Here is a 13,925-nt window from a genome sequence, read left to right as displayed (position 1 = left end):
TTTTCTGAACAATTTTGTAAATATTTTTTTTAAAGGTGAAGGTTCTGGTGCCCGGTTTCTTTTTTGATATACCACGCATTGAATCAATCACGAGTGAAAAAAAAAATTGTTGAGAGTTTTGCTTAAAGAATAGTAAGAGTTTCTTGTTTGTGGCACTATTGATATTTTGGGCCAGATAATCCTTCGTCATGGGGGCTGTGCTGTACACCATACGATGTTGAGCAGCATTTCTGGTCTCTACCCACTAGATGCTGGGGGCACCTTTCACAAGTTGCGCCAACCCAAAATGACTCCAGACACTGCCAGATTGCCCCCATGTTCAGAAGCACTATTTTAAAAACATTCTCCCATCCCCATTACCATCTTTGTATCCTTTTTTTTTAAAAGACATTTTATAAGGGGAGAGCAGATCATCTGGTTCCCAACATCAAAAGCACATGTACACGAGCATACGTGTGTGTTTCCGCAGGCACTGCCCATGTGCCTGGAGCCGAAATGGAATTCCATGTTCGCTGGGGAGCACTGGTTTGGTTCCTCAGAAAGTCTCGAGATCTCAGTACCATAATAAAATGCCTGTTGGTCCGCAGGCCTTTGCCTCTTCTCCAGCAGAAACTCTCATCAACAGGTGCAGTTTTTGAAGTCACTTTCTTTTAAAGCCAGAAAGAAAATCTTCACCCAAGCCCACTCTCCATTTTAATCCATCTGGCTTCCTGCTCGAATTATATGGCCAGCCACTTGTGACAGTGGATTCAGGGTTCTTCATTTCTATCCATCAGAAGGAGAGAGGTACCAGGTTTCAGAGTTCAGTTTTGAGGACTGGCTACATAATTTGCAAGGCCCAGTGCTAAACGAAAATGTAGAACCCCTCGTCCAGGCATTACTGAGCATTTCAAGATGGTGCCAGCAGTGTTCACACATTCACGACGTTGGACCTGGCAGCCTTGGTTGGCATGGCGTCAATTTTGTGTATTAATTTAACTGGCACTGCCAGCTCTTTTTCCTCTGTATTGTGATGCTTTCTGTGAAGTAAGAACCTCAAAAACAAAATGTCGTGCCCCCAATCCTTTTAAAGAATTCTACTGCAACAAATGTTGATAGCATATATTTTTCAGACTTTCAAAAAAAAAATCCACATGGAAATTTTGTCTACATCATTACAGTAATGAAAGTAAACACTGTGGCCTTTCATCATATACATATTTTCCAGTAAATATGACAACATGGAAATAGTAATCGCTACAATCCACAATGTTTTTAAGTTAGCAAAGAGTGAGACTTCCACAACAAAATGATAACATAATCCCTTGTCCTTATAAAAATAGCCAAAACATAACCTAAATGGCTTGCAGTGAAAACTGGAGTAGTAACTTCTTTATACTGAAAAAGCATTATAATTCGTGACAATATTGTCCTCATAAATGCTTTAGATTAACATCATAAGGCAAACTGGAGCATTTATTGTACCTGGAGACCATGATTTAAAAAATCTCAGAAGCTGAGTTTTAGACCCTTTTATTTAAAACCTGTTAGTGTACAAAGTGCATGAAAATATCCATTATTTAGCTACCAAAAAAGCTTGTAAAAATTATTAAGCCAACCCTTTTGGTTTATTCAGGGAAGCCTAAGGAACATTGTTTTTCTATTGTAAAAAGAAAAAAATTCCATTAAGTTGGCAGAGACTAATTTTTTTTCCATTGAGGCATCCATCTTTTAGATGTGAAATTGTTCTAAGTCACTATCAAAATATTCATCTGGGTATAAATAATATAGTAAATATATAGAATCTATCTGTTAAGAAAAAGGAGTGCATCTGCCAGTGTAGAGGCAGAAGCCCTGGGGAAGCTGCCCCTGAAACCCAGACTCACGATCACATAATGCGATGCTCAAACAGTGGGTCGGTGGACGAATTTCAAAGAAACAATTGGTTGATTTGCTCAAAAACAAAACCAATAAAAACAGTGTCTAAATCCCCCAGTCTGTCAAAACGGCCACCCCAGCAGCCCAGATAAATATTTTAGCAAATGAAATGGTTGAGAGATGTCATGCCCTTCATCAAGGTAGAACCACTGCCAGATTCCTGGTTCGAGTCCAAGGATGGCTTAGTGTGAAAGTGTCAGTCGTGACACCATGGACTGTAGCCCGCTAGGCTCCTCTGTCCATGGGATTCTCTAGGCGAGAATACTGGAATGGGTTGCCACTCCCTTCTCCAGGGAATCTTCCCGACCCAGGGATCGAACCTGGGTCTTCTGCATTGCAGGTGGAGTCTTTACCACTGAGCCACCAGGGAAGGCAAAAAGCCTTATGTCATGGACCACTCCAATGTCTTAGGTCAGCACACTGAGCATTGTATCTGACATGACATTAGCAGGTTCTACTAGCAGGTTCCAAAGTGAGAATAGAGAGTTTGATTTTTTTTTTGTTTTCTTTTTTTTCTTTTTTTTTTTTTGTTTGTTTGTTTGTTTTCTTACAACTCTATTTAACTATACTAGAATATAGAGGGACTTCTACATCTTTTGAGATGTGTTTAAAGGTCTGTTTATTATAACTTCTGAAGCACATATACTAGAGAAGAGTACTTTATGCAATGTCCCTTGTCATTACCAACTCATAAATACAAATGTTTTTTGGTTGGATGTGGTATTGGCGGTTGGGGCCATATGTTGATATCCTAGAGAGCAAAATCGATCCAAAGTGGTGCTGCCATTTGTGACAGAAAATGTTTATTTCCTCAGCCCCCGTGACAAAAATCATTCAGGGGGAGTGGGACACAGGACAGCTAGTAAACATACTGAAGAAACTTCACAGGCCTAAAGAAACTAGTAAAAGGAAGAAGGAAATAGATTTCTATCGTGACACAGAATCCCACTTCCGAGAAAACACAAATTGGCCTGAATTTTTGAATCATCAGTAGGATTCAAGGTGAATTTTTTCAATTGCAATCTCATTGTCTGTGTTCTCCCAGCATCATCCTACCAGCCATGGAAGGGTAATTACAGGTTTTGCAATAGCAGATCCCTGGCTCCCAAGTCAAGTCTTTCCCTCCTCTCTGTTGCTCTCTCCATGCTACTTGATCCATAAATCCTTCTGACATCGCAGAATGCTTCACAAGAAACCAGTCAGAAAGCCTGCTTACTTCCCTACTAGGTTCAAAACTATTTTTTTTTTTTAGTTTGAAAATAGTGGCATATTGTTACACAGTGTTGGGGTGACAGGACCTGCCATGAGATATGTAGGAAAGAGGATGTGAGAAGGTGGAGAAACACAAAACTACAAAAGATCTTGTTTCTCAAGCTCAGAGGCTTGTGCTGAAAATAAAGGTTGTCAAGAACTGATAAAACTTACGGGCCTCCTAATGTGCAAAACCAGAGAATTCCTAAGAGTTGTAATCCCTGGTTACGTTCCTATTATAAATAATCTATAAATTTTCCTGTAAATACAAAAACAGGGTGAAGAAATTATTAAAGCCTGTACTTAATACAAAACACAGTGAAAGGGGGGGAATCGCCCATTGGGAATCCTATCTTAGCTGATTTCTGGATGCTTGTTGTGAGATTTAACCACATTTTGGAAGTCTGTGCTTTCTCAGTCCCCAAAATGGTGGCCACCACCCTTTATATCCCCAGAAACCAGCTCCACGTGCTCAGGGCAGCTGCTCTGTACAGTCTAGATGGTCGGGGATGGGAAGGCCTGTTATGATGGTCAGACATTTGTTCCACACAGTGAAGGTGGGGCAGACGGGCTGCGAGAATGTGATGTCGAAAGTGTAGAGGTGGATGGAGTTCAAGGCATCATAGAAAGCGATGGAGCCATTATCGTAGTCTAGCAGGATGCCGACGCGCCGGAGGTGGGGGGCTGGCTCGATGGGGATCTCCTTGCTGTTGTGTCTTACCACCCAGCTATTGTGGCAGCGGCACAGCGCCCAGGAAGCAGAGTTCTTGCCAATCCACTCGTGCTTTGGGGCTGACTTGTATGCAAGGCCAATGGCGTACCTGCAGACACAAAAGAGCAATGACGAGAACCATGAGCCACACTGCACACATACATGAAATCCTTTCTGTGATCCTTGTCATCCCTGCTCACTCTTTAGTGAAAGCCTGGGCACGAACCCTGACCCCTCTTCCCCATCTTCTTCCCTTCTGGACATAAGAGTTGGCAGAAAGGGGTCATTATATTGACTCAAATTCCTGTTTACAGTGCGGATGTTATGAGAGAATTAGAACTTTGTATTTGGCTGTCTTTTTATATATATATATATATATTCATGAAGACCCATGCAGTAGATTCTTGAGACCAGTGGCATCTAGTAGAACTTTCTGCAATGACTGACATGTTCTGCTCTGTTCAGTATGGTAGCCACAAGGTGCATGTAGCTATTGGGCACTTGAACTGTGGCTGGTGAGACTAAGGAGTTGCACTTTTAAGTTAATTATAGTCAAGTTAGTTTCAAGAGCTGCATGTGGCCCATGGCTACCATCTTGGACAGCACAGCCCTAGACTTCTTCTGACCTTCTAAAGATCTTCTGACCTTCTTTGAATTTTTCAACTGACATCTTGCCTGTCATCTTCCATGACTTCACAAGGCAAGCATGGAAAATGAGTTTCATTTATGGGGATAGGTTCTTTGTCATCTCCCAGCCTCAGTTTTCTCATCTGTAACACAGGGACAATGATTGTCATTGTGTCTCAGAGTTATTTTGAGGAGTTAAGAAAAGAATATGTGTTTAAGATCCTGGGCCTAAGACCTAGCATAGAATGTTACTGACCTAGCCAGTAATTGTTATTTTATGATCTTTGCCCAATGACACAGAATAGGAATTTGACCCGAGGATGATTTAAAAGGCCACATGACTTAAACAAAACTCGCTAATGCCTTTTCTCACCAGAGGAGCCCTTTTGGTTTTATTTCCTACTATATTTACAAACATCCTGAATGTCTCTGAGCTGGTAGATGTCCTAGTTAATCTAAATGTTCTCTCACTGCTCAAAAAAAAAAGTTCTAAATTCTTTCTACAGTGTTCTAAGCTTCTTAATCTCTTTTCAGCCTGCTGAAACATGCCTCCATAATGCAGTATTTCTCAGTTATTAAGATAAGCAAGGGCTTCCCAGAGATAAAGAATATGCCTGATAATGCAGGAGATGTGGGTTCAATCCCTGGGTTGGGAAGATCCCCTGAAGGAGAAAATGGCAACCCACCCCAGAACTCCCAAAAACAGAGGAGCCTGGTGGGCTGTAGCCGCAAAAGAGTTGGACACTACTTAGCAACTAAACAACAAGATAAGCAAAACCCATCATTCTTAATAAATAGTGAATGATTCAGAGTTCAATTCTTAACATGTTATAGTAGAAACCAGTCTAACTGGATGTTGACATATGGTACCTTACTGCCATAGAGAGAAAAACTTCACTGGTCTTTGACATAATGACATTTTTTCAAACATCATGTGCTGGATTTAGAATATAATCACTTAAAGAGTGATGTGTTCAAAAAAGAAAACACACCATGACTGAATTAAGAGAGGATGGAACTGATCCTCTGGTAAGCACTGGGTACCAGCCTGTGTGCTGTCAAACGTCTGCACTTCACCCTCGTCAATTCTGTTCAGCATTTTAGGCACACTCCTGGGGCTGCATTTCCCAGAATCCTCTTTCCAATATGGAGTCCTGGTCAGATTCTGCCACTCAAACCCGTGCATAAGATCCAGAAGTCCTAAGAGAAGGCGAAACACTCTTTTCCAGACAGTAGACAGTACACGTGAGATCTGTGGAAGTTTCTGGGCAGACTCCTGGGTGTACCTTGCCTCTGGGCTGTGAATAGCTTTCCGCCTTCCAGGAGAGGAGTAGCGGGCTCCTAGAAGCCTTGGCCCTCTTTCTCCTTGGTGGACCTAGAAAAAGACTTTTCTTTTTCTCTGAACCCTAACAGACACTTTGGAAATGTTTTTGTTTTGCACTTTTCGGTATTCTCCCACAAGACATTCTATCTGTCCTGGCAGACACCATTTCCCTTTTCAGATAATTTGAAACTTGCATTTGCATCACAAAATAGCCACATTTCTGTATTGTTTCCTTCTTGCTGCTGTACACCATTTTTATTTTTTAGTAAAGAACTTTGACATTCCTTTACCATTTGAACCTTAATTGAACCCCCTATGGAGTAGCTGTGGCAAGTATGACTGACTTCATTTAGCAAATGGGAAAACCAAGAAAAGGTTAAAATGAGCAAAATCTAGACTCGTGCCCCTTCTCCCTTAAGTTGGGTTCCTGTAATCTTTGCGTGAACACACATTTAGTTAACACCATTTCCTAAAATACCAAGAGCACATTAACAGCATTAGAGTAAGAAAATAACTATGTGTCTAGTCCATTAAGCAATGGAAAATACCATTATATTATCATTAATCTGTAAAATTATGTGCATATTTCCAGTGAGCTTGAAAGGTGCAGGCGGAAGGCAATGTTCCATTAAGGTATGCAGTGAGACTCAGAGAATTCAAAAAGTATAAAATGATGTTCTCAGAGCAATGTTAACATGCCCCACAGCATGGATTATAACATACAAGTAAATTTCAAGTCAGCACTATACTTCACAAGAAAATACATGCATTATTAGATGTTGCAAATCAAAGTATTATAGGCGTTTGATAGTAAAGGTCACCCTTTCCTCGCTACACCTCCCAGGAAATGTTAAACTACTTTCTACGTGAGAATTTTCTGAAACGGACACGAGTTTGTAAAGATCTGAAGCGTGGCAATTAATGTGAGAATATTTTCCCCCTGCCTCACGAGTTGGTTTTGACATCTGGTGTTTTCAAGGTAATGCTGATCTGTGTTTGTATAACTGAAGTGGTGTGGTGGAATTCCCCACACCATTCGTCAATGGGGATGAGATCATAATGATCAGGTATCATTTATCATAAGTAATTATTAAGGGGGTTGTAATTATTTAGACACTGGATTCTGTCCCAGATTAACAGAGCCCGTTAATTAACTAGAAATGTTTGCTCTTTTGCACCTGCAAAAATTAACTGTATTTTCCTTTGGGCTTTTATCTTGCCCCAGTGCAGCTACACATTGTAAATGCCAGCCTGGACCAGAGCCAAATATAGGGGGAGGATCTGTCCTTCATCCTTCAGAGGGATGTTGAAACAGGAATGTTCTGAGCAAAGAGAACCTTGAGGGTCACAAGAGGGGAAAAAACCTACTTGCTTGGCTAATATGCAAACTGTTGTTTGGAAAAAGCCAATACCCAAGCTTATGAATGTGTATCAACACTGTAAAGGACTTAGACATACTACATTATTTGCATAGACTTGAACTGAAAGGTTTCTTTTTTGTAAAATAAGTGTTTTAGCATCTTTATCTCAAAACTAAACAGTGTTACCATATTCATCATCTGGAAGTTAGGCAGTTTTCAGTTTTAGGGTTTTTTTTTTTTTAAGCAAAGATTCAACTATCACTTATTCACCACAGTAAGCCTTAAAGTGTATTTTTTTTCCTTTATGGTTTATTACAGGATATATTTTTTAAAAAATTCTCTTGGAGCAGCTGATTTGACAATGTTGTGTTAGTTTCAGGTGTACAACAAAGTGAATCAGTTATACATAATACACATATCTTGGGAAGATCCTCTGGAGGAGGACATGTCAATCCACTCCAGCATTCTTGCCTGGGGAATCCCATGGACCCAAGAGACTGGTGGGCTCTGGTCCACAGAGTTGCACAGAGTCGGACATGACTGAAGCAACTTAGCACATACACGTATCCACTCTTTTTTAGAGTCTTTTCCCATATAGGTCATTACAGAATATTGAGTAGAGTTCCCTGTGCTATACCATAGGTCTTTATTAGTTGTCTGTTTTATATATAGTATAATAATGTGTATGTGTCAATCCCAATTGCCCAATTTAACCCTCCCCTCCTTTGTCCCCGATAACCATAAATCTGTTTTCTATATATGTGACTCTATTTCTGTTTTGTAAAGAAGTTCACTTGTATCATCTTTTTAGAGTCCACATATAAGTGATATCATATATTGGTCTTTCTCTGATTTCACTTAGTCTGATCATCTCTAGGTCCATCCATGTTGCTGCAAATGGCATTATTTCATTATTCTTTTTATGACTAATTATTATAGGATATTGAATACAGTTCCCAATGCTATACAATAGGACCTTATTGTTTATCTATTCTATATGTAATAGTTTGCATCTGCTAGTCCCAAACTCCCAGTCCATCCCATCCCCTCCTTCCTTGGCAACCATAAGCCTGTTTTCTACCTGAGTCTGTTTCTGCTTCTTAGATAAGTTCACTTGTACCATATTTTCGATTCCACATATAAGTGCTATCATGTGGTATTTGTCTTTCTGTTACTATGATCATCTCTAGGTCCATTCACACTGCTGTGAATGGCATTGTTTCACTCTTTTTTATAGCTGAGTAATATTCCATTGTATATATATACCACATCTTCTTTATTCTGTTGATAGACCTTTAGGTGGCTTCCATGTCTTGGCTATTGTTTATAGCACTGCTGTGTACTTTGGGGGTACATGTATTTTTTCAAAGCATGCTTTTCTCTGGATATATGCCCAGGGGTGGGATTGTTGGATCATGTGGTACTTCTATTTTTATTAGTTTTTTTTTTTTTTAAGGAAATTCCATACTGGTTTCCATGGTGGCTGTAGCATTTTACCAAATCTGGCCCTCTGTTTGTTTTTATAAAGTTTTATTTGCACCCATTCGTGAATGTGTGGTCTATGGCTGCTTTTTCCCCACAACAGTAGAGGTGACCAGTGGGAGAAAATCATCTGGCCTGAAAACCAAAAATACTGGCTCTATGGCCCTTTACAGACAACATTTGTGGACCTTTGGTTAACAGCTTGTACCCTGATTGCACCTATGAGCTGTGTGACCTTGGGCCTCAGTCAGTTCATCTGTAAAATGGGGTATCAGTACTTACATTTCTGGGACTGTTAGGATCAATAAATGAGCTACCATTTGTAAAATGCTCAGGCCAGTGCCTGGCACAAAGTTGTGCCAGATAAAGGCTGGTTAGTAAAAATTATAATTGTTCATAAAGGGAGCTATTTAAGTGGCCATCTATGAGACAGAAGGGCAGGGTATGAGGTACAATTTGTGGCTGTGGAATGGGCAAGGTCAGTTCTGTAAGGTGAACTTGGCAGAGTTCACTAATTCCCATGGCCACTGCCCTGACCTCCACTCCTTGGGCTTAGAGAACTCAGTGAGCTCAAGTCACTGGGCTGGACCTAAAGGAACACTTTGAAATGAGTCTTGGCCGAGGATCACTGCTTCCCCTCTAAGCACTGATGGGCCCAGTTTAGAGTCACAAAACATACAAGGCAACAGAACCTAACTTCAGTGATGAAGAACAGGAATTAAAGTAGGAATTGGTGAATTTTCTCTGTAAAGGCCAGAGAGCTAATATTTTGGCCTTGTGGACCACAGAATTTTGTCTTACCTAATCAACTCTGCTGTGTGGGTCAAAGGTAGCCATAGACAATATGGAAAAGAATGGGCCTGGCCGTGTTCCCATAAATAGTTTATTTATAAGAAGACACAGTGGGCCAGGTTTGGCTGTAGTCGGCTGACCCATGCTTTAAGGCATGAAAGGGCAGTATTAGCATACTAGCCTTCCCAGGGACTGGAGCTCAAGTCTTGTTGCAAATAAAAAATGGATGGAGTTAAAATGAGTTATTTGTCTTATTGGCCGAATGGTAGATTAAATGATTGCTTAGTACATATTCACTCTCTCCTCTCAACTCCATGGAAGGAATATACTTCCCTGTACCACTGGCCTTGAGCCTGGCTGTGTGACTGGCTTTGGCCAATGAGAAGTTAGTAAGACATGATACAAGCAGAGGTTTGAAATGTGCTTGTGTAGTTGGGTTTGTACTCTCAGATTCCTCAAGAAGGATATGACCTGAGTAGCCCACATGTCCAAATAGGATGAAGAAACTCATGGAACAAACCTAGATCCAACCTGCAGCTTAAAGCAAGGCCCAGTTGAGATTAGCCTTGATCAGCTATCCCAGAGATGTGAGTGTCAGTGAACAGTAGTAAATGATTGCTGGTTGAAGCTACTGAGTTTTGGGGTATTTATTATGTAGCATTACTATAGCAACAGCTGACTGATAAAGCTTTTGTGCATATTATTCTTCAAGATGGACCTTGGGCTGGGCTGATGGTCTGACAAAGTATAGAATGAGATATGCTTTTTTTTTTATAATTGTAGGACAATATCCATCAACAGCTGAATGGATAAAGAAGATGTGGTACATACACCCAATAGAATACTACTCAGCCATAAAAAAGAATGAAATAATGCCACTTGCAGCAGCATGGATGGACCCAGAGATGATCATACTCAGTGGAGTAAGTCCGACAAATATCATATGATATCACTTATGTGTGGAATCTAAAATATGACACAAATGGACTTATTTACAAAACAAACAGACTCACAGACACAAAAAACAAACTTGTGATAACCAAAGCTGGGAGAGAGGAGGGCTAAATTAGGAGTTTGGGATTGGCAGATACAAACTACTATGTATAAAAAGGTGGGGAATAAGGTCATGCTGTGCAGCACAGGGGGCTATGTTCAATATCTTGTGATCATCTACGGTGGAGGAGAATGTGAAAGAGAATACATTTCGATCAAATTGCCTACCATGTGCTTCCGCTTATGACCACTTCCCAGTAATGGCGGCCGCTATCAATGAACACGTTTCCAGCTACGCCATAGCTGCCTTGGCTGGTGAAGCGCTCGGGTGTATGGCTCTTTTTGGATGACGACTCATCACGTTCTACCGTCAAGTTATCATGGGACACCTTTAGCTTTCGATGTGCAGATTTGGGGTCCAGTTTAAATGGTTGGCCTAGAAACAGGGTTACAAGACACAAAAAAGGTAGATGAAAAGAACTGTGGATTTTAACTTCAGCAAGAACATATTTTCAGAATAAGCTTTAAACAGGACAGTAAAATAGGACAAACATGTCCCTGCCTCCGAGAGCTCGTAGTCAGCTCTGAGCTGTGGGTGCAAGGTTGCTTTCCTCACTGTTCAACAACAGTGGGTGAGGATCAAGCAGAGTCTGTGGTGCAAGCTTTGCTGGGGATCCCAGCTACACACCAGCAGCACAGTTAATGTGCTGGCCGACATCATCCTGGAAGGGAGGAGAAAACGAAGACTTCATTTTCAACCATTCACCTGTTCAGTCGGCTTCAGATGAATTCATGCTCAATAGACCTCAGAAACCAAACACATCAAGACTACAGGTTTTAATGTACAGAACGTTCTAATGGCTTATATTATTTTGAGATTGTTCCAAATTAGAGCAGTATTCTCATGAGCTTAAAATGATGATCAAATGGGCTATTTTTCAGCCCATAAGATCAGGAGGAAAATGTGGCAGGTTACTACCTACCTGGGTTTTTGAGTCCCAAGTTCATTTATAGATGTAAAAGTTCCTTTATAGACATAATAAGGTCCTCTCTATTTCATTTATTCGTCTTTGTGTTTTGAACATTGAAGCATTATAAAATTCTGGCTGAATCACAACTGAATATCCATCCTCTCATTAACTGTTACTGCTTTGAAAATTCAACACTGGTGTGGGGGCCATCCTGTCATTCAGTCACGTTGTGTACCAGACACTTAAAGGCAGGAAATGGATTACAATATGATGCAAATACCATAATGTTCAAACTCCACTGCTGTGTTGGAAGGCCGCTTCTGCACAGTGCTCAGACAATCACCAGAAACAGTCTGGTAAGTCTGACTATGGCAATACAGGATGCTGGCTGAGAAACTGAGGCAGAGAACCTGGAGCAATTGTGTGTGTTACATCATATGCAGGAAGGCCAAAGGGTATCACTCCTTGGATAAAAATATGACAATGGCACTTCTAAAATTCTTTCTTGTAGATCAGGGACCAGCATACTTTTTCTGTAAGAGGCCAGATATTTTCCTATTTTCAGCTATGCTGGCCATGTGGTTTCTTCTGGGGCTATTTAACCCCGTGGTCAAAACATGGCAGCAGCTAGAGACACAGGTGAACAGATGGGCAGTGCTGTGTGCCAATAAAACTTTATTTACAAAAACAGGTAGCTGAATCTGGCCCATGGGCAGTAGTTTGCTGACCCATTTTTAAATTTCTGTTCATATCAAAGAAAACGTTAAAGGGGACCTGAGAAAATCCTCAAGTGCTGAGCAGGCACGGGTATTCTCAAAGACTATAAGACATACTGAAGTCCATGTGTAGTTTAAATTTTGGCCTGGCTTATAAAAAAAAAAAAAAAAAAAGGCCCTCAGGAATGATCACACCAGTTAAGACAAAAAGACTCTGAAGATAGATTGGCTTAAAAGGTGTGATAAACCATAATGGAAAAGAATATGAGAAATGAATGTATCTACATGTACAACTGAATCACTTTACAGCAGAAATTAATGCGACATTGTAAATCTGTACTTTCATCAAATTTTAAAAAAGAAAAAGGTGATGATAGAATGTGCCTTAAAAATAATTGGACCCTAATGGGTGGTTAGGAAGGAATTCCATAAAGGTGCAGCCATCACTGAAGATGAGGGTTGTGTTACACTTACCCTTCTCCCAGTGAGGAAGATCAGGTCACAGCCATTGAAAAGACTGGCCTTATAATGGCGAGATCCATCGTGTTTACCTCAGCTCCCACCCCGACCCACACATACACGGAGCAGGGTCTTGCCATCTGGTGTTAGGTCCAACCCCCTGCCTCCACAGAGAACAAATTCCACTTGTGCCATGTATATGTTTCTCAAGGAAACTATGACCTACTCTGTCTAGGTTCAAAGCTTTTGCTTTAATGAGGATAGATTAGTTCAAAGAAGAAATTAATCATTTACTTGGCTAAATAATTCAATGCATTGTAAGATCTGTATACCTAAGAGTTCGGCAAACTACAGCCCGCAGGCCATATTGAACCCACTGCCTGTGTCTTTCAATAAAGTTTTAATGAAGCGTGGCCAGGCCATGCTTTTCTACCAGAGTTGAATACCTGTGACCAAGATCATCTGACCTGCACAGCCCAGAACAATTACTATTTGGCACATTACAGAAAAAGTTTACCAACCTCTTGTACATAATTTAATAACATCTGATCAATGATTGCATGTCTAGAAGTACAAGATTACCTGTCCATATGAAATGAATACATTATCTTTAGTAAAACCAATAAGGCACAAATAAGAAGCTTCAAAGATCCATTCTACAGAATAAACCTCAATGTATGTATTGGGTTGAAGACAGATTGGCTTAAAAGGTGTGATAAACATAATTTAATATGAAAAACCCAAAAAGTTCATTTGGGTTTCCCATATGCTGTTATAGTTTTTTTCCAGTATGTATTCATTTTTCCCCTTATTCTCCAAAGACATTTCCTTCTCTACCAGCAGAACCCTTGAGAAATTAGCTTATATTTAAGAGTATATGTCTTAAGGACAGATATGTGGAGTAAAATTAAGTGACTTGACTACTAAAATCACAGATTGGGTTAAATGAGGGTTCTTCTTAAAATGTATTTCCTATAGATTGGCTGGCAACCCTAAAGCATGATGTGATGTTGACATACTCCAATCGACTTTCTCCTGGGAGGTCTTATGCAAACAAATACCATATTATATAGCATAATATTTCTAGACCAAAAAGATGTGGAAAAAGAAGAGGAGGATAAAATAAAACACATGTGGGCAGAGAGAGAGTGGGAGCTGACAATGTTACAAGATGCATGTACGCATAGCCCGGTTCACTCTTCATTGTTGGGACCATCCTGGACACAGTGGGAGTTTCCCATCACCCCTGGCATCTAACCACTTGACACCAGTAACACCCAGCTGTAACAACCAGAAATGACTCCAGATGTGGCTCAGTGT

General features: G+C 40.4%; 1 protein-coding gene across 3 annotated transcripts in view; it reads right to left on the bottom strand.

Moving 5' to 3' along the window:
- Positions 1 to 2,440: 2,440 nt before the first annotated feature.
- The window catches only part of MID1 (midline 1), a 197,368-nt gene continuing 185,883 nt past the window's right edge, over positions 2,441 to 13,925 (bottom strand). For all 3 annotated transcript variants that reach the window (XM_040266480.1, XM_040266482.1, XM_040266481.1), the window contains 2 exons: positions 10,688 to 10,895; positions 2,441 to 3,989 (listed from right to left, as the gene is read on the bottom strand). In XM_040266480.1, the coding sequence (XP_040122414.1) occupies positions 3,641 to 3,989; positions 10,688 to 10,895 (557 nt within the window). In that variant the 3' untranslated portion in view covers positions 2,441 to 3,640. The remainder of the gene's footprint in view (positions 3,990 to 10,687; positions 10,896 to 13,925) is intronic.

The sequence above is a fragment of the Oryx dammah genome, unplaced genomic scaffold (genome assembly GCF_014754425.2).
Source record: "Oryx dammah isolate SB20612 unplaced genomic scaffold, SCBI_Odam_1.1 HiC_scaffold_23, whole genome shotgun sequence".
Taxonomy (NCBI): Eukaryota; Metazoa; Chordata; class Mammalia; order Artiodactyla; family Bovidae; genus Oryx; species Oryx dammah.
The sequence above is the reverse complement of the archived record's forward strand: the minus strand, read 5'-3'. Positions and strand labels throughout refer to the sequence as shown.